This window comes from Plectropomus leopardus, chromosome 16, assembly GCF_008729295.1.
Source record: "Plectropomus leopardus isolate mb chromosome 16, YSFRI_Pleo_2.0, whole genome shotgun sequence".
Classification (NCBI taxonomy): domain Eukaryota; kingdom Metazoa; phylum Chordata; class Actinopteri; order Perciformes; family Serranidae; genus Plectropomus; species Plectropomus leopardus.
Genome location: NC_056478.1, coordinates 6,101,454 through 6,121,906, shown reverse-complemented (window position 1 = coordinate 6,121,906; position 20,453 = coordinate 6,101,454). Strand labels below are relative to the sequence as shown.

At 40.5% G+C, this 20,453-nt stretch overlaps 1 protein-coding gene across 1 annotated transcript in view; it reads left to right on the top strand.

The window, feature by feature from the left end:
- The window catches only part of LOC121955372 (MAM domain-containing glycosylphosphatidylinositol anchor protein 2-like), a 250,182-nt gene that overhangs the window by 147,203 nt on the left and 82,526 nt on the right, over positions 1-20,453 (top strand). The window contains exons 7-8 of the mRNA XM_042503302.1: positions 4,733-4,824; positions 5,876-6,113. Coding sequence (XP_042359236.1) covers positions 4,733-4,824; positions 5,876-6,113 — 330 coding nt within the window. The remainder of the gene's footprint in view (positions 1-4,732; positions 4,825-5,875; positions 6,114-20,453) is intronic.

The window sequence follows — 20,453 nt, the reverse complement described above, 5'->3', positions numbered from 1 at the left end:
ACGTGCTGCTGTTTGAGAGACAAATTCCACGTCATGATTAACGCCCCGATCTGTGACTTGTGCAAAGCTCCTCATCACCTCTGCCATCACACCAAGTGTAGCTGGTCCATGATGTACTGTGACAGGAATGCAGGGACCAGATCAGTAGTCCAACTGAGTCCAATCCACTGCAGTGGATTTGGGCCAGAGGCCAATTAAAAACCAGAATTACCATTGCAAAATATAAATAAATATTACCAGCTAAAGTCCACTTAAGTCTTTTCATCGTGGTAACCAGGGGTGCAAGTATAGACTGTGTAGGCATGGCGGATGTACTGGGGCCCTTTGGGTGACGGGGCCCATAGAGACAGTGGGCCCTTTAAAAATAAGTTAGGCAGAAAATGGGCCTTTTTGAGTCAAATGTATTATTATATTATTATATTATAGGACATTTTCTATAAATACTATTGCAAAGGCAAACGCAACCCCATCATGACTTCCTTTTTCCTTTCTTTTGCAATAGTAGCAATCTCTAACAAAAATGTTATTTTACATAAATTATAACAAAACTATTCAATGAAATAAGTAGTTCCTTATTTTCTTTGGTATTTTTGTCATTTACATATATGCAGTGATTACTGGGCAATAATAATGTTGGTGTTATCCAATGCAATATTTAATTTATGCATTAATTATATCAAAAAGCTTTCCCGCTGAACTGAAAATAAAAGGGGTCAGCACAAAAAAAAATAGCTCAAATTTTTATTAAGGTAAAATGAAGTTAAAATATTGGAATTTGAACTTGGACGATCCGGTCTGGCCAAATGGGTTCGGGCTGTGAATCAAAGCTCGAGGTGACAAAGAGTTTGATTCATCACATCCAGTCATCAGTGAAGTGTATCTACACAGCGCCAGAATTTCATTTGGCCAAAAGGTCCAATTTTCTTCACCATCCTAACTTTGTGTTTTCTGCTGATAACATAGGTGTGTTGTTAAATAAAATAATGAATTTAAAATCATACCCACCAGGAGCACTGACACAAATGAGCAAATTTATGTCTGTTGAAATGTATCAGTCATGGGGTTGAGTGGAGAGCTGATAAAGGACTGACACGGGGTAAACACAAAGGAAGGGAAGGAAGTGTTAACCACATTATGCAGAAGTGGAAAGATAATTGTATTGAGATTATAGCAGTGTCAGTCCAAATGCTCGAGTATGATTTTAAATTCAATTTAAGCGAATAAAATGTATCCCAGAGAACTAAAACTGTCAGCAACAAAGCAAATATTAATAGAATTACAAATATTATCTGCTGACTTTAGAAGCAAAGTGTTTCAGCCACCAGCAGGAACATCGTGTTTCTTGTCTTATTTTACTTGAGACTCTACAACTAAATATATGGGGTTTATTTGAAGCTGCTGACGGGGCGGACAGCCAAATAAAAGCAGGCAAGAATGTGCCGTCAAGCAGCCAACTGACACAATATGTCAATTGATTAATAAATCAGTAATTTAAACAAAGATAATCTGTTTATTTATATTGTTTGTTAGGTTCATATTTAAAACAATGAAACTAGTTTTTGAGGGTTTTCCTCCCCATTTTTTTGCGTACATAAAGCAAATATTCAAAGTCAAAATATTGCCATGACCTTCCATCACCTGACACATAATTTGACTTAACTGCCTCCTTTCAGAATTATTAAAACATTATAAAACAGTCAACAGAATTTAAACAAGACAGAAATTACAGTGGGAAAGTTTGAGAAAATCCTATTTTCATGCAGGACACAAATTAGCACAAATGGCTCTAGCTGTTCCACTTTTCCATATTTTGACGCGATAAATGTCATGTTAGGGCACATTAATCACAGCTGCATGTAAACAGGTGGAATATTAATTTTCATTACCAACAGTCAACAATTACCAATTGTCAACAGGATATTGTCTTCTGGAACAAGAGTTTTTAAAAAATTGAATATTTTGAGCACATAAACTTAGTCAGTGGTGAGTTTTAACAGATCATAGACGACAGTGAAGGCACAGAGGAAAACGCTGTTACAGGCTTTGATTATACAGGCAATACTGGTTATTTGATCAATGACCACATGTTAGACGCATTAATGAGATTAGGCACAGCTGCATGTTAACAGGAGTATTAGTGGAATATTCATTTTCATTAGCCATGTAAACAGCTAAACAACAGAAGAAGGAATATTGTTCTTTTTGGAAAATAGAATTGAAAATTACAAATATTTTTGAGTATTTTGTGCATGTAGACATAGTCAGTGATGTGGGAAGCTACTTTTTTTCCGTAGACGATCATTTGATTGACTTTACAGTTTTCGCTCCCCATGTGCGCTGTTCCTCACAGCGGCGATCAGAATCAGAAATACTTATTGATCCCTGGGGGGAAATTGTGGTTCGTTACCGTCACTCTAATGCCAGCATAGAGAATTATCGCAAGCAGAAATAAGTACCAGCACAGTATATAAAAACAGAAAAACAGTAAATAATTGGCACAGTATGTAAATATTTAGCTATTTAAAATAAAGTATGCTGAGTATTTAAGTAAGTATTTAAAAATGTAAGAATACAATGGATAATGTGCTGAGCGAGTAAAGTGTTTAAAATATAAAACTCTACCTTATGCTACAATACAATGTATAATACTAGTATGTAAGTTAAAAATATAAACATGTGTGCAAGCTACAACAATGAGCAACGAAGATATACATAAGCAAGACTAACAATAAGAGAATATGCAATATATTCAATGTGTGGGAAAAACTGCAGTTGAAATATTGCAGCTAAGACAGTGATATAAAGAATTACTGCACCTTAAAAACCTGAAGTTTAATAAATGAATTATGGAATTTGAATCGTAGATGAGCGTATGAAGTCCAGGTTTCAGTCTATTGACTCAGAGTGTCAGATGCTGACAAACCACTATAAGCTTGACAAACCAGATGAAATCTGGCCTCACAGCGAAGCAGAGCCGGGTCGCTGATCGTTAGGTGCCTGTCACAGTTCTTTACGTTGAAAGCAGAATATACTTGAACATAAAGAATCGAAATGTTTATCCGCTGTCACCTGTGACAGCACTGTGGCGGGTAGAAAAACGTATGCGTCTTCATGGATGAGATAATGTTTTCTTAAGACGCTAAAGCCTTTTCAGACTGTCAAGATACAACTACAACTCTGTCTGCAGGTGTTTTTCACGCTTTGACATGTGTGATTAAAGGAAATCTGTTTCCCTACAGTTAATGGCTCGCACCACAGTGTTAGACTCATTAACTTTATATATAGTGTATGTTGACTTTAAGGAAATTGAACTCGTGTAAGTAGGAGGTGTACGCGATGCAGAGCGGAGCCCAAATGGGAAATGAGCGTGGGTTGCAGGTAATGCTTTGCATTATCTCCACATCCACTAAGGTCACAGACATATGCTGCTTACCATATTATGTTAATTGCCACAGTTTCCACGCTGGCACTGTTGGATCATATACAAGGTGATTGATAGGCGGTGCCTCGGAGCGTACGAATTTGTGGGAAGAAAGAATGCAAATGCACAGCGACTTTGTGTGTCAACACGATTTGTAATATTTGTATCTGACACGCGTCAGAAATAGGATTCTCCGGCTGCCGACGCTGATTTCAAACGCAAGAAGGAAGATCATGTCAAGGAGGCGTGTGTCACTCGTCTCTCCCCTCAACGTGCAGCTTGGCAGGCATCACGATGTTTTGCACATTCAATTTCCTGTGTTTAAATCTGACACGCAGGTTTTGTTTTCGTTTTCCCTTTACCAAACTGAATATGATAATGTCACTCGGGAATTGCTAGATGAAAAGATTTCCATGGTGCCGTCAGCTTTTTTTTTCTTTTTTTCTTTTTTTAATGCAGAGGAGATGAATTGAACAGTAGGCGCAGGGTTTGGAACCAATACAGCATGCATTATAATGAAATCATCTTCTTTTTTTGTGTTCAGAGGAGCTACGGTTTGAAAATGGAGTTTGCAAACCAAATTGGATTAGAAATGGTGGATATTTTGTTAGGTATCTCTCCAATTTCACAGTGTGTGTTTGGGCGCGTGTGTGTGTGTGTGTGTGTGTGTGTGTGTGTGTGTGTGTGTGTGTGTGAGAGAACCTGCTTGAATGCTGTAAGATTCTTCAGTCCGTAGCCATCAATATTAATGTTGATTCAAAGCGTTCGTCTTCAAAACAAACATATGATTCTGCTTCATCTGTTGAGTTCTCCGTTTGACCCGTCTGCCGCATCAAAAGCTAAACCTTCAGTTGTTGCTTTAGAGGAACACTTGCAGTTGTCACATGCATGTCTACTCTCACGCTCCCAGTTTATTACCACTTTTATGATTCCACAACCCCGTCATTGAAGTGACACATCAAGATGAGCGAGAAATATGTTTTGTAGCTGTGACACAATCCCGTCTTCCTATGCATTTGAACAAAGAGCTCGAAGTCTGAGTAACACACTCAGGTTTACAGTCATCCACTGAAAATGCACGACAGCCATTTGCAGGGCGAGTGTGGACACTGAGCAAAGTAAAAAAAATCTATTTAAAAAATCCATAAACTCCTGTCTTTGGGATTACATCTCGGAAATCATATCAATATGACAAGCAGAGCCGTAACCCGCGGTAAATGTCTCGGGGTTTGTTCCAGCAGCGCGTTGCAGACGTGCAGGAGGAGCAAATGTAACTCGAGTCCTAATCAAATGTTGATCTTGTCCTTGCAGCTTTGAAAAAGGGCCGATTCTGGATCACTCCTGACCCCTACCACAACGACGACAACATCCAGATCGGACGGGAGGTCAAGATATCTTGTCAGGTACAGTTGTTCTGGCAGAGTACGCACATGCATGCAGTATACGCTCGAGATGTTTTTGCTATTCAGATTTCTTTTTAAAAAATGACACTTGTATACTAAAACCCTGTATGGATGTGAAATGACGGCTACCATCGTTGTATGACATGGCTCTGATTAAACACTTCCTAAATCATTAACTAAATGCAAACAGAGAATGAATGCTGTGACTTACATTACACTTTTCACTGGAAATCTTTTTTTTCTTTCAATGTAGTACTTGCTATTAGGGTAGTGAACTTTGTATTGCTAAGTGTATTTATCAAACTAAATCAGTAAAACAGTCTTATTTAGATGAAATAAATTGTTGCCAAATTTTGGTACCTGAGAGCGCACATAGCTGAAAATATTGGTTTCAGCCAGGAGACAGAAGTGCCGTTTAGCACTCCAAAGATTAAAGCTGACCACAAAGTTTAACAGCCAACAACAGACTCCACTGAGCCGACGAGTTCAGACAGGAGGCAAAGGTCCACGGAGCTCCGTCAGCCACCCAGCCGAACAGCAAAACTTTTGCAGCAGCACCTATGGTTTTGGCATCTTGTCCGTTTTTTTATTTTCAGAAATAGTCAAGTAGCACTGCTGTTTGTGATTTTTTGCCAAGTTGCTCATTGCATTTTTTTTTACCATTTTTTTCCAAAGAAAGCAAACCAATTTGCTCAGGTTTCGAAGGTATAAACACTTGTGAAGGCATCTAATTGCAGCATAGGAAAAGTCATGTCAATCCAGGTTTCAAAGGGTTAAGAGCGCTGCGAAAAAATCAAGTTCTAGGAGAACCGCCGAGTTATCACACTTATCACACTTAACACAAACTAATTTTAAAGTTTATTAATATAATGGCGTGGTATTGGGTTGGTGCATAGACTCACAAACATGCAGATTCCACATTTTGGGCAGGATCTGCTGCATTTTGAATACTGACACTGGTATCTGAACAACTCTAGTATATGCATATAATGACAAGTTTTAGTTATTCACTCATCAATATAACACAAATAATGTCATACTGATGCTGTAGGTGGAGGCGACCCCCCCAGAGGAGCTGACTTTTAGCTGGCTGAAGAACGGCCGCGCCCTGCGGAGCTCAGAGCGAATGGTCATCACTCAGACGGATCCCGACATCTCGCCCGGGACCACCAACCTGGACATCATAGACCTCAAGTTCACCGACTTCGGCACCTACACCTGCGTGGCGGCGCTGAAGGGAGGCGGCATCCCTGAGATCAGCATCGACGTCAACATCTCTTCCACAACTGGTGAGCCTCACACCCCTTTGTGTCAGTGACGCATCTACACACCTCCCCCAACACATACGACACACACAGACGTCTTTACTTTAGTCATACACACATGCTTCAGAAGATCATTAGAGATTGATGATGACTCATGACAAAGGTGAAGAAAAAAACTGTGGCAGTGTTTCTTACGCTGTGGAGGCTCGGGACTTAAATTATTCTTCAAGGCTTTTTTTTGTGGTTTTTGCTATCAGTCCGATCAGTTTTAAGATCATTTCACTCTAATTGTTCCTGTCAGGTTACCTAAACAGTTTCTTTGGATAACACACTATCAATGTAAGTTATGATTGTCAATTTCTTTATAAAACTATGTGCTTTTACAACTCTGATAAATATAGTAGGTCAAAGCTAAACAGGAAAATGACAACGTGTTAATAATTGACAAGTGTAATAACTAACTTTAATGTTCATCTTGGTATCAGTCTCAAGGTAAGTGGTTTATGTAGTGTAATCAAACTAAAATAAGACCTGTCGAATGGTTAAAGTTGTTGCTCTTTTAGCTGTTTCTACAAAGTTTTTTTCCCAGATTTCAGCAGTAAAGTTGTTCTGTGACTGATAGGATTGGTAGCAATAATGTGAAAATAAGTACCGTTCATAAGAAAAGCACATTTCCTTTAATGGTCAGTTCACCCAAATTATGTTTTTTCCACTTATGTGATATAAAACAATTCAGAAACTTTAGGTTTTCAAATATCTGGGGCTGACAATTCTGCACACTAATACAATGGAGGTGAGTTTTATGGTATTACAGTAAGCAATAAGCTGCCATTTTAATGTTTGTTTTTTATGTGATAGTTCCCAATTTAAAAAGATAAATTGACAGTGAGGTTTTTGGATGATTCAGAGTTATTGGGACATATTTGGAGGGGATTGGGACTTGTATGTTTCTGGTTTCAAACTAAACTTTACTGCCATTGTGTTGGTTTGTAAGCATAACTCACAAAGGCCTCAGAAACTTAAATTATCGTAGAGAAAAGAGTAGTTTTCAGCCTAGAATGTATTAGACCATGTTTTTGTGTATAAGTTTGTATGTGTATATGTATGTATATATTTAGTTAGTTTATTTGAAAGGGACGATGCAAATGAACAAAGTACAACTTCAGCTTGTTACAAAGAAGCTGCAGAAACTGATGTTTCACATTGATTATAGCAGTTACTAGTTTCTTTTTTTAAATTTTTAACCAGAAACAACCTGAAATTACGTTTGCATTTTAGATCATTTGAGCGTGTACAGAGTCAGCATATTCTCACATCTAACTAGGTGAATTAAAGGTTTATTTCAACCAAACCAGAGTTGGTGATTGTTGGAGAGTAGAAAGATGAACCAAGATGGTTTTTGTGAGTTTGATGTTGTTTCTGTTGACTTTGAATGAAGTCTGATGGCTTTTATCGCTGTAAAACACACTGCATTCATAGATGTCAGAAGGCAAGGCAGCTTCATTTCTATAGCACATTTCATACAACAAGAAAATTCAGAGTGATAAAATATAAAAACATAATAAAAGATACAGATTCACAATGAAAGAGAAAAGAGATAAGAAGTCAGTGTTAAAAAAACGAATGTTTTTAGCTTTGACTTAAAAGTGGTCGGAGTCTGGGCTTGTCGAACCTCATCTGGGAGGTTATTCCAGGTTTGTGCTGCATGATAACAAAACGCTGCTTCATGTTTAGTTAAAAACAAAATATTTGGTCAAAATAAATCCTTAATTCACCTAGTTAGATATAAATATATGTGCTTGATCTGTACAAGCTGAAATTCTTGTCGGATAAGTTTGGCAATGGTGTTTTCGGGGCTGTTTCTGGTTAAACAAAATGAATCTTGCTCTTTAACAGAAAAGGCTATCTGTAGGGATCCTTTACTTACTGTTGTTAGACAGAATAACGGTCTGAGCCTGTCAGTGGTAAAAACAACCACTTTTAGTGGACGTGAATTGGCGGTGAATAATTGCCCCGTGGTAACATTGCAGCCTGTTTCACAATCTCGCTAAATACTGGACCTATTTCAAAAATAGTTCTTCTGATTAGTCACTTAGACACAAAAACATGTGAAAATAAGGTCCAGGTTGAAAAAATACTAAAGCTATGCTTTAAGCAAAACAAAAAGCAAACTTTCTTCAAGATATTTTTTGTGTGTGATTTGGGTGAACTGACCCTTTAAGCCCAGCGTCTCCACAGGATAAGAACACCTGTATGTCGTCTTTAGACTGCTGGTCACTGCCTGACTAAATTCGGGTATTCTGTCCCACGCTGAAAAAATGATGAGGAACCACTGTCTTCCACTCACTGCACACGACTGTATCACAGCAACAACGATGACTGTTGAATTGGATTCCTGTGAACCGAAGCTGACTCCATCAGTCCGACTAATCAGAGACTAAACATCCATCGTCCTCCCATCTAATTGGCTGCTTCCACCACTAACGTTTGTATACGTGTATACAGCATGAAAATAACACAACATACCAGTCCACCTTGTCTACTGAGCTGCATCATTCGAGTTTGGCATGTTTAGTCGTCTCGTAGAAGCAGAACAGCAGCTGATCACTGAGTCTCGTAGTTTCTTAGTTGAAGGCGAGGCGTAAGAGCTTAGATAACGAAATCATTCAATCTTAAAAAGTATAATCAAAGAACAAAATCTGCTGTCAAACATCCATTTTTCTATCTATTGTTTTAGATTTTAACATCAGTCAACCCTCCCTCTTGTCAGATTGTATAAGAAAGAAGCCTGGAAGGACTTCACAGGCAACAAAAGGGAGCCTGACTTTTAAAGATTGCAGTTAACAATACGTTTTGTGCTTACTCGCCTCCTGCAGGCTCTGCAATAATGGTGAAACGCAGAGAGGCAAAGTGAAAAGACATGACAGGAATGGTGTATATGTGAAATCTCCCAGCGTGAGGTCAATCTGGGTGCAACAAATGTTTGGTAAAGCTCAGCCAACACCCGGTGTTACTTCATCAACCATGGCGCCATCGAGCGGAGTGACCCGATCGACTCCACGCCTCAGAGACGCCACGATTGGGAGTCTACTCGCGGCTCAGATTGCCAGGTTCTCCATGTGGGGGATTCCCATGTGTTGGTGTTCCCGCCGGTGCAGGAGACATCTGTTGTGCTTTGAATTTTCTGGCGTGTGTTTGGCACTGATAAGTGACTTTTTGTGTTTGTGTGATATTTCACAATCAGCTTTATTTCTCCTTTTAATGCACATTGACAGGCACTTTTTCACACTTGTGCACATCTCTGCTGACTCAATACACGCTAGAATTAATGTTTATTTATCCCTTTGAAAGTTGAGAAAATTTCTTTTTAAAAATTAGGGGGGAAAAAATAAAAACAAAGAAAAAATGGGGGGGCAAAAAAATAAATAAATAGATAAAAAAAAAATAGTAGCAATTCTTTAAAATAGTTCTTGTATATAATCATAATAAATATAAATATAGGTTTTTGGACATTTTTACCTATTGCTTTTTTAAAAATAATTTTCTAAATCTACTAATTTCTTGCAAATAAGCTCATTGCCCTTTTTCCCCATGTTTCCAAAAAAAAGGAAAACAAATGTAAAGGTTTCAGTTGTTGTGGTTCCCATTAGTCACATGTGATGGAACAGGAACGATCTTTGTGTGAAATCTCCCACTGCGAGTTCAGTCAACGTGCAACAAATGTGTGGTAAAGCTCCGGTGTCACCAGCCGTTACTTCAGTGCTCATAGGCTCCTTCGAGGGGTGTGACCCGATCCACTCCACGCCTCCTCGCGGCTCAGATTTCCAGATCCTCCATGTGGGAGATTCCCATGAGTTGGTGTTGCCACGGGCGCAGGAGACATCTGTTTGTGCATTAAATCTCCGGGCGTGTGTTTGTCACTGATAAGTAACTTGTGTTGTGTGATAATCGGCGATCGGGTTCACGGCGAGCTTTATTTCCCCTTTGACGCACATCGACAGGCACTTTTTCACACTCATGCAGCTCCTCTCACCATCTTGTTTTCCCCCTGTACACACACACACCTCTCTGCCACTCACAGCGCGAACATGAAAGCAGTGTGTCGACCTCGGGCGCATAATTATTGTCAGATAATCCTTTGATAATCCCTGCGCTATAAAACAGTGGGATCAATCGCACCTGCCAAGATTGTTTTCCTCATTATCTGTTAAGTAGTGCAGTCTCTTCTTTTGGAGTGCCTGGGCGATGGCGATGCATTAACACAGACCCTTTAATGTGTTAAAAAAAACAAAACACTGCCGTCTAACGGAGGAAATAACCGAGGAAATGACTATTGTGATCATGTGAAATGAAAGGTTTCCTCGCGGCTTCGATGTGATTGCTTCTTAAGCTTTCATTGTTCCAGTCAGATGTGCTGGTGTGAAATATTATGAAAGTGTTGCATTGTCATAAAGCTGTTCCTGTCATAGGAAATGTTGGATTTTGCTTTTGCCAGTAACAATCCCCGCCGCTTTACCTGGATGTGCTGTTTTCCCGGAGAATGCTTGTCATGTGCTGCGTTTCTTTCAGATTGATGCCACGAATCACAGAAGCGTCTTCTCTGAGCTGCACAGCATCACTGTTGTGTGCTAAAGCGCCCTGTGCCTCTGCCGTGCTCTGCGCCTGCAGCCTGTTTTGGGGTGAATAAGCCCTGTTTTTGTTCCTCTGCCTGTTCTCCTGAAGGGAGAAAGCCCGAGCCACAATTAGAAGTCTTAATAAAAGCGTTTAGAGGAGATTACGCTGCAGGTCTGCCAGGGTTTCGTGCTGGGGAAAGTGGTTGGAAAGCGATAGAGCCTAAAGTGTCTGAACACTTTTGGAGCTCGCTGGCTGCTCCGGCGTTGGCTCCGGCGTTGGCTCCGGCTCCAAATTCCAAACCCGGATTTAGCCCCAGCCCCGCAGCACCGCGTTATTAAAGAGAATATTTATCATCTTTCCATTCTTTCAACTTGTAATGAACACAGAGTTCAGCAGCCTTCATGATTTCTCCCCCTTTGCAAAAACGGCGCTAATATTTACTATCGTGGCACACTCATTAAATAAGCAACTTCTTCTCCTCGTTGGGGGCTCCGGGAGATTGCGAGGCTAATACTTATTTATGAGCGAGGCCTGGAAACGAGGACACAGACCTCCCCTTTGGATACTGTCAAGATTAAGAACCGCAAGACACAGGAACAGCTGAAAAGAGTTACGAGCATTAGTGTAAAACATCCCATAAACTTCTAACAGGAACTCGCTGATTAATCCTCTCATTAGTCCGCATGTTGAATGTGTGTTTAGTGGGTGTGTCTTGCTGGATTATGGCGAGATGATGTAATTATTGCATTTCTGTGGCTCTGAAATGTTATTTGGCTTCAGATTGGAACGACCATTGGGAGCATCTGAGAGATCAGTTTTTAATAGCATGTTATTACGCATGGATTCTTGACATTTGAAGCTGATGCCCGCTTATTGCACTCTCTGTATTATGGTTACCGTAAACACTGGATTCTACCAACTCACTTCAAGTCTTTGGTCCCATTTTTCACAGGTTTAACCCTTTGAGGCCTGCACAAATCAGTTTGATTTCTGTAAAGACATTAGGAAAAGGCACAAAGCAACTTCACAACAAACACTACAAGAAATTAGTAAAAGATAAGAGGAAAATTAAAAAAAAAAAAAAAAAATGAAACAGAAAAGAGAAAAAGTGCAGAATGTTTTTTTAAAAAATGGTTTTTTTTTCTATAAAATAAGTTTAAACATATAATCATAATAAGTATAAATATAGTTTTTTGGAAGTTTTTCCTAAGGTTTTGATAGCTTTCTAATAATTAGATAATAATCATTTCTATAATAATAATAAAAAGAAAAACTATACTTGCCATCATTGTAATTATGTGATATTGGCACACAAAAAATCATGATATTTTGATGTTTCAGTATTTTCATCCACCCCTAGAAGACTCTGATTGTGGCGGCCCTGAGCTGATGTGATTAAACCGGTCTGCGTTTGTGAGGATGGTTGCATCTAACTGCCAAATTAATGGAAACTACATCGGAGACAGCTGATGGAAGTGAAATCAAAATTCGTTACATCTGTGGCATCGTGTTGTGTGATCAAACTGCAAATTTTTGGCCACATTTATACGGGAACAGCCTAAAAATAACTGAAAAGTCTTTCCTTTGTGTTTTAAAAAACAAAAACATCAGCGTTCATATGATAACACTGTGAGGACGGTCCGCGTGTGAACGTTTCCGCAAGAACAGCTGAAAACGCTGCAGTATGCATGCCGAGCCAGTAATTGGTGTTGTAGCTTTATTAAACACCATAGAAGAACACCACGCGCATGTGTAAAGTGCGACTGTGACGTCACTGTTTTCACAAGATCGGCACATTGCCAGCTCACAGGGTGACAGAAGGGGTGGGGTTTTCAAAAGATTGCACTCTGGAACCTGGATTCAGAGTTTTTCAGGCCTCCAAAACGCAACAAAAGTTTAACGTTTCATGCATTTGACCAATTTGACCATCCTCAGGCACAACGTCTAGTAATGATACTGTTTAATCAGCGTCTTGATATGTCACACCTGTCAGGTAGATGGATTATCTTAGAAAAGGAGAGGGATTCACTTACATATCATTTGAGTGCATTAAAAAAAGTCTTCAACTTCAACCTGTGAAAAATGGGAGCAAAAACAAAAGTGTTGCATTTAAATTTTTGTCCCGTATACATTACTGCAGCGAGAATAGCCTCTGTTTCTCAGCATCAGCTCGTCCTCATTCTTACAAAGTAAGAATAAGAACTGAAAGTCACCTCTCTCTTCGTGTGAGGGAGATAAATCCTTCCATGATGAGTCCCTCAATTAGCATCCCGCTCACACCTGAAACCCTGGCACCACCCAGTGTTTCTGTCAATCTAAAGCATCACTGCAGTTAATAAATTAAGCAAATCAATTAAGTGCTCAGTTGATTAAAAAATGAGCCGGTTTAATAAACACAAAACACAAGCTCTTTTTTTTTTTTTTACTTTCCCAAAATGAATTTGAGTCACCCAAAGCTTGCCCGTCTCCGTCTATCCTCTTTTCAACCGTCCTGTTGTCTCTTTGACTCTGATTCGTCATGAGCTGCCATCATCCGAGTGGCCGCGCCACATGTGACTCTAATAGGGACGGCATGACCGCTGGCTGTTGACCGCGCTGATGTGCTCGTTTCAGCAGCAAATTCACTGACCCCGATAAAGAGGAACCTGGTCTGCATCCTGACTCACCTACAGGGTGCAAAGGTTCAACTGCTGTTTGGTCACTGCGGCTGGAAACAACTTGTTTGCTGCTTATTGCCTTTGTGTTTGGACGCGTGGAGTTTTCACAGGATGTGGGATTTTGTTGATGTTGGTTACAAGTCTCTTTCATTGCTTTCTCTGTGTTTTATCTGGACTGCAGGAACTCTAACTGCTCCAATAGCTGTTTGAAAGGGGAACATCTACACTTTTATAAGAAGTGTATCCTATTTTTGCAATGTCTTTTCTATTTTCTATGTTGGCTTGTTTTAAATTGATAAAATAAGTAAAAAGAGTGAATCTGGCCCCGGCCCCTTAGTTACTGTTGTTTTACCTGTCTAGCTTTCCATCCTTACTCTCACATTATTGTACATCTTTGGTTTTGTAAAAGCTAAAAAAGGCACTCCAAACTCTTAAAGTGCAGAGTATCACTCATATGACAGCTCCATGCACTCGGCTTCAACATGTGGATAAATCCCGACTTTGACAGGCCTGCCGTGACTTTTTATGGCCTCTAAGCTGTGAATTTATGATCACCACTCAGAGGAGTGATTGGTAATAATAAAAATGAAACAGTGACTTTTAAAATCCCGACTATATTTCCATGATTGCAAACTGTATGTGTGCAATCAAACTTACAACCCCTCAAATACTCTGATCGCTGTATGGTACGAAATTAGGTCATGAACTGCAAACTGGGGTCAAATAATGACATCTGAGAGCAGTAGATCACAACGTGGGATTTAAAAGCCAACAGAGGTTCGGAAACTGGCCCAGTGAGCTGTGAACTGGGATGACGGGCCCCATCAGCTGCCCCAAAGCTGGGAGAAACCTGCAGTATGATCACAGTCGATGCCCGTCAGTCCGCCTCCAGTGTGATAGGTATATAACCACCTGGCTGCATATGTCAACACCTGCAACGTTTCTCTGGAACTGGAAACTGTCCGTGTAACACAACACTGTAGTCTGTGAACACAAATGTACATTCATGGAGGTTTTGGGTAGTAAAGAGTGTGTGCAGAAATGTAGTGGTAGCAACTGTGGATATACTGTGACCAGGTTCTTTTTAAGTCCATAAAATATGTTAATAAGACTCGATAACTCTGCACATTATGCCTGGCGTACCTGCATATAGCCTCGGCTGCACCACCTGAAGTCATGCTTTATGGAGGTGGCCATCTGGGAAATCACCTCCCTGTCCAGCTGGGAAAACCTGGAGGGAGACATGAATAGAAAACGCTCTTCCCTCCTTCATTAACTGCTGTCGAGGCCCCTTGAGCAATGTACATAAACTCTGGTCCTTCCAGGGAGCTGTTCAGCACTCTGCAGCAGAAAAAGCAGCGGTACTGGGGGTGTGTGTTTGTGTAAACCAGTGGGTTTTCCTTTTACTCTGACTGGTTGTGTAAATTCCAACAGGAGTGTTTGTGTGGCTACAAATTAAACTGTAACCTGTGAGGGTTTCGGTATCCAAAGCCTGCTGCTCCAACATCTCAGCCACATGAATTCATGAGGGGTTTGTGTGATTGATCGCGAGGTAAGACGGAGATTCTTGCTTTGCTTGAGGGTGACTTTTGCAAAACGACAAGAGCCCAGGGGCCAGTCACAGCAGCTCCATACATGTTTCTAGGATTTTAGGACATTTCTAGGCATTAAGGACATTGTTAGGATTTTAGGGCAGTTCTAGGATTTTAAAACACTTCTGTGATTTTGGGATATTTCTGTGATTTAAGGACATTTTTCAGATTTAAGGACATATTTAGGATTTTAGGACACTTCTCGAATTTTAAGACATTTCTATGGTGTTTATTTCTAAGATTATAGGATGTTTCTAGGATCTTAGGACATTTCTAGGATTTCAGGATGATTTGAGGAATTTAGGAGGTGTCTTGGATTTTAGGATATTTCTTGGATGTTACAACAGTTCCAGGATTTTAAGAGAGTCCTAGGATTTTAGGACGTTTCTTGGAATTTAGGCTGTTTCTAGGATAATTAGGACATTTCTAGACCTTTAGGACATTAGGGGCTTAGCTCGGACCTCTGTCGGGGGATGCAGGGGATCCTTCACTGGCACTTTTTTTTTGATAAGCCTTATTTATAGTAAAAGTATACATACTTTCTTTTTTTGTGAATTAGAAAAAGGTTGGGGGGGCCACTCTAGGGTGCCGGATTTGGCCCGTAGGCTTGATTATCACTATTACAAGATAACAGGGGAGCGGCAAAGAGCTAAAAACGCACTTTCAAATATGTCTGCTCAGTTTTGTGTCACTGCTATCCATCAATGCACTCAGCCAATTTTAACACATCTGTGGATTTTTATTACACTTGGGGTATAGTTGCAGCTCTGCCACACACACACAGTTTGACAAACATGTCCACTGTGGACCTTTGGGACTTCCCTCTGTGTCCCCAGAGGTCCAGGACTCAGAGGAGCAGAGAGTCCTGTCACATTGTGACCAACTCATTGGCCTCAAGCTGTCTGAACACACACTCTCAAACATACAGACGCACACTCTGCAGGACTTGCAGTTGCAGAGAGCACTATGTTGCCATGGCGACGGGGAGTGATGTCACTGCACGTACCCAAAAAAGGGGGCAACGGGAATGTTGTTTATTCTCAAAGACGTCCGTGTGCACCGCTCTGGCTCCCGTCGCTGTAAGAAAATGCAAAGTGCCAGATATTTTTCACGGTTTGCAGTCAGCTCACATTGCACTGTGTCTGCTGCGGCACCGCTGGATTCTGCTGAAAGGCTCCAGCAATCAATCTCTACACTTGGAGGATCATTCCAGCTGAGGCCCTAGAGATGTGCAGCACCACTGAGGCCAAACAAGGAGGTCCAGTCCCAATTTAGCCCCACGAAGCACACACACACACACACATATATAGGCACAGTGTTTAAAGACACAAACAACAACGAGAAGCATCCCATTGTGGAGCCGCCGCAGGATCACAGCGTGGTGTCACCCGTGGGCGAGAAGAGAAACACTCCACTATAGGCACACGCTGAGATATAAAACCACGTAAGCGTGCACTATACAAGCATACGCACACAGCGGGCTTGCCCTGCAGGCATCACTGGCATTTGGATGGCTTTGGCACAATGAGAGCACAGTGAAGACCAGCAGCGGGCTCTCTGCCACACTGAGCATCTCAGTGGTCAGTCTCACACACAGAGGCAGGGTGTTCACATGGAAAGAGAGCAGGAGGAAGGATGAGGTACAGAGCGAGCAGGAGAGAGAGATGCGCGTATGCACGCTTCTTTGCGTTTCCATGATGGTGCGCAGAGAGACAATGGCAGCTGATGGCTGGTATTTGCGCTGCCAAACCCAATAGGCAGACAACTGTAATTGCCTGCCTAATCTGGGCTGTGGAGAGGCCAGATATAATGATGGCAACTCGGTGAATACACCTCTCCTCCGCTCGCTAATGGATGCTCGCTGCTCCCCTCCAATCCCGCCGCTGTCAATTCACCATTTCACTGTTCGGAACCCAAGGAAACGTTCGGAAAAGTGGAGAAAATATGCTGTGGAAAGAAATATGTCAGCTCTTGACACCTGGCTGCCTCAGTCAAGACATTGTGTGAATACCAATCAGCGAATGTATGAGAGTGAAATGAGTGTCTGCTGTCATTGTCTCGGCGGAGATCATTTTTGCTGCTTCTTTGGTGCCAAACAGCTTTGCCAAGACATATCTGTGAATGACCAGTGTTCATTATCGCATGCTAATTACACCAACATGTTTGTGTATTATTTACCCAAAAAGTTGTACATGATTGTTACACCAGCTAAAGCAGCAGTGTGTGTGGGTTACAGTGGCTGAGAGGAATCTTCATCTGTCATAATACAATGATCAGTGTTTTCCATATGCAGTAGATATTGTTTAAAGCTGCTATGGTCATTATTTTTACATTAATAGTGGATTAGATGACTACATGTGGGTAAAGTGTGTCCCTCGTAGAAACTAAATGTGGAATAATTATTGCTTGACTTTGGTTCCTTTAGTGCTATATAGAGGCAGTCCCTTCCAGTGTCCCCCATTGAAACTTATTTTGGAAAAAATCTGTACGATAGTCAACAGTGTGAGACAAAGATTTTTTTTTATCTGTTTTAATTGGACCATGAATGACACATATGATGTTTGTCAATTAAAAAGATCATTTTGGAGGTCAAGAAAGTCTCAGTTTATTGTAGGTTTGTCATAATTTTGTGTCCTTTTTTTGTGAAACTGCTGGCACAGTATACAGCACCAACATGGGCGTTAACTTGGCTCATTTCAGCCACACACAGAATGTTACATTATCATTATTGCAAAAACGTTATATCTGATGTGTTTTATCCAGCAAAATCTGTGACTTGTGTAGTTTTTCTAATAACATATTTTACAGCAAAGTGTGACTTTCTTGACTTTCATTCAAGATCATTTGTGTGACTCATGGGACAATTCAAAGAGATACAAGAAATAATTTGTCTCTCAGCATTAACAACGTACATTTTTTTTTCTGGAATAAGTTCCCATGGTGGTCTATTGGTAGGGGAGGGACTTCAACTTTCTATTGAGCATTTTATTGTCTTTTAGCTTATTGTTCTGGTTTTGATTATTGCTGGCCTTCATTGGTCCCCATGGCGGCTTGGTCTGAGAGAGCTTTCCTCTTTTTCCCTCTGTATGGGCGGTCCTGCTCCCACGGTTAGCAAACAATCCAAAAAAGGCGAGCATTCTTCATGAATAAAACTTATAGGGTTCTGTGTTTAACAACCACAAAACTGTACCAAAATATCCATTTATTAACAGCTCAGGTGCATTTCTCACCTCTGTGAGACTGTTAATGTGTTTCAAATGTTACGATTTAGCAAGAACTGATGTGTTTGGGAAGTACTGATGTTATGACTGGATAAATGAAGTTGGTTTATACTGCATGAGTTTACTGAATTTTTGAGTTTTTGTGGGGTTTTTTACTGTGGCGGCATGCGAGAAAAACATTTTTGTTCCAAATTCAGTGTATCATTTGGCATACAAATAATAATTTAGGACATTAAGTGTCCCTTTAATAATCCTTCATAAGGTAAATTCAGTTTCATTATTTAAAGTCACAACTTTTTCTGAAATTTAAAACCTTTTCTTACTTTACTCCTGGACATTTACGTTGTCAGTGCTTCACCTGAGGTGAAACGTCAGCCAAACTTATAGTTGGTGCACAAGTCAGAATTATTATAACCTTTGAATCAGGGCTGCATTTTAAGCTTTTCCTTGTTTCCACCAGGTTGATTCATCTACAATCCAAATCCAGTTTTATGTAATATTATTCCAGCATTTTGAGTAAGTTAGCACCTTTTGACTCTCCTTTGGGACAAAAAAAATAACCAACAGTTTTGGAATTGAGATGGCAGTGAGATTGTTGCCTCTCATCCAGACAGAAACGGGGTTAAAGGAAATATAGCTGGACTCCGTTTCGTTTTTCTGGGAGATTGCGAGCGATTTCATCACTGTGAAACTTCATTGTGGCTTGACTTCATTCCAGCTGCAGCATTGTTTGGGCAGAATGACAGTGATTCGAAAATCATCAGGGAAGCATGACAACGGTTTCATCATTGCTGAGAAGATTTTCACTCCTCAACTCACTGGCTGCAAACTATTTTTGGGAGCAGCACTACAAAATAGTCTTGGAGTCTGCTGATGGTTTGGACTCGTACAAAAATACATGAAAACAAAAATACACATACACACACGCGCACACACAGCACTCTAGGAGCTGGTGCTATTTGCCAGGTTTGCTAATTAAACAAATTTACTTGGCCAGCATGCTTGATGAGGAACCAGACTGCATGATCCAACCTGCTAGTTTCCCCGCTTTCCAAACTTAGAACACACACACACACACACACACACACACTCAAGGAAACCTGCAAATGTGTCCAGCAATTTGGCACTTCTTTTATTATTCATAGTTCACTTCCAGCCAAGGCTCTAAGTGTCCGTTAAACAAAGGCAAAAATATTTATTGGGTCATATTTTGTTACACGGCCAGCAATAGCGCTATATCACCTTTGGGAGTGTTCTGTTGTAAATGCTGTGAGTTATACGACGCTGTGCTGAGATAGAGGAGCCGTGTGAGGAGGAGGGCAGAGGAGTAAAAAGCTGCGGAGAGTGATGGTAATGATGACGAGGGTGATAAGAATTATGAATGTTGTAATGAACGGTGGTGAAATCCATCCCGAAAATATTACTGGGATGAGAATGTGATGTGATGATGAGCATTATGCGGAAAATGTGACAAGGATGATGATGATAATACTGTAACGCTGATGATAATAATGGCAATGCTGGCGATGATGATGATGGTATCTAGAAGGGTAATGCGTTGCTTAGGCAGATGTAGAGGAGATAGAATGTGTTTATGGTGAGATTATGAGGTGGATTCCTCTGCCTTATTATTTGGTGATTTATAGCCCATTTTTACTGTAAGAACCTTTCCAGGGGGCCCAGGAGCTATTTCAGAAGCCTTACTTTCCTTTTGAGGAGCTGAGGATTAAATTTAGTCCCCAGTGACAGAACAGACTGGCCCAGGTCGAGTTTACAGTGCTGAACGTTGCTAATTGGACGAACGTTAAACTCGTTGCTGCTGCAGCCCCTGCACAGCTTCTTTAACATGGAGTAAACAAGTCCAGGGTGCACCAAGTATCAATACTACATTGAGGTTTGACATTTCTTGTAGGATTCATTGGTGTAAGAGACAAATGGAGGCTGAAAGGTCCAAAAAGAGCAAGATGAAGAAGCTTAGAGCAAGTAAATTAAAGTAAAACTCAAAGGGACAGTTCACCTCAAAAATAAAAATACATATTTTCCCTCTAACCTGTAGTGCTGTTTATCAGTCTGGATTGTTTTGGTCTGAGTTGCTCACAACACAACTGCTCAACAATAAGGTCTGTGGAATATCTTTAGTAACCCAGGCATGAAAGAGACATTGCTGTTGAGTTTTTCAAATGCAATTTTTTTTTTTTTTTGGTGCTTTGAGCTCCACAAGCTGAGTGCCATCTAGTTCGGTTATATTGGAGAAAAGGCAGACATCTCTACCACCGATAT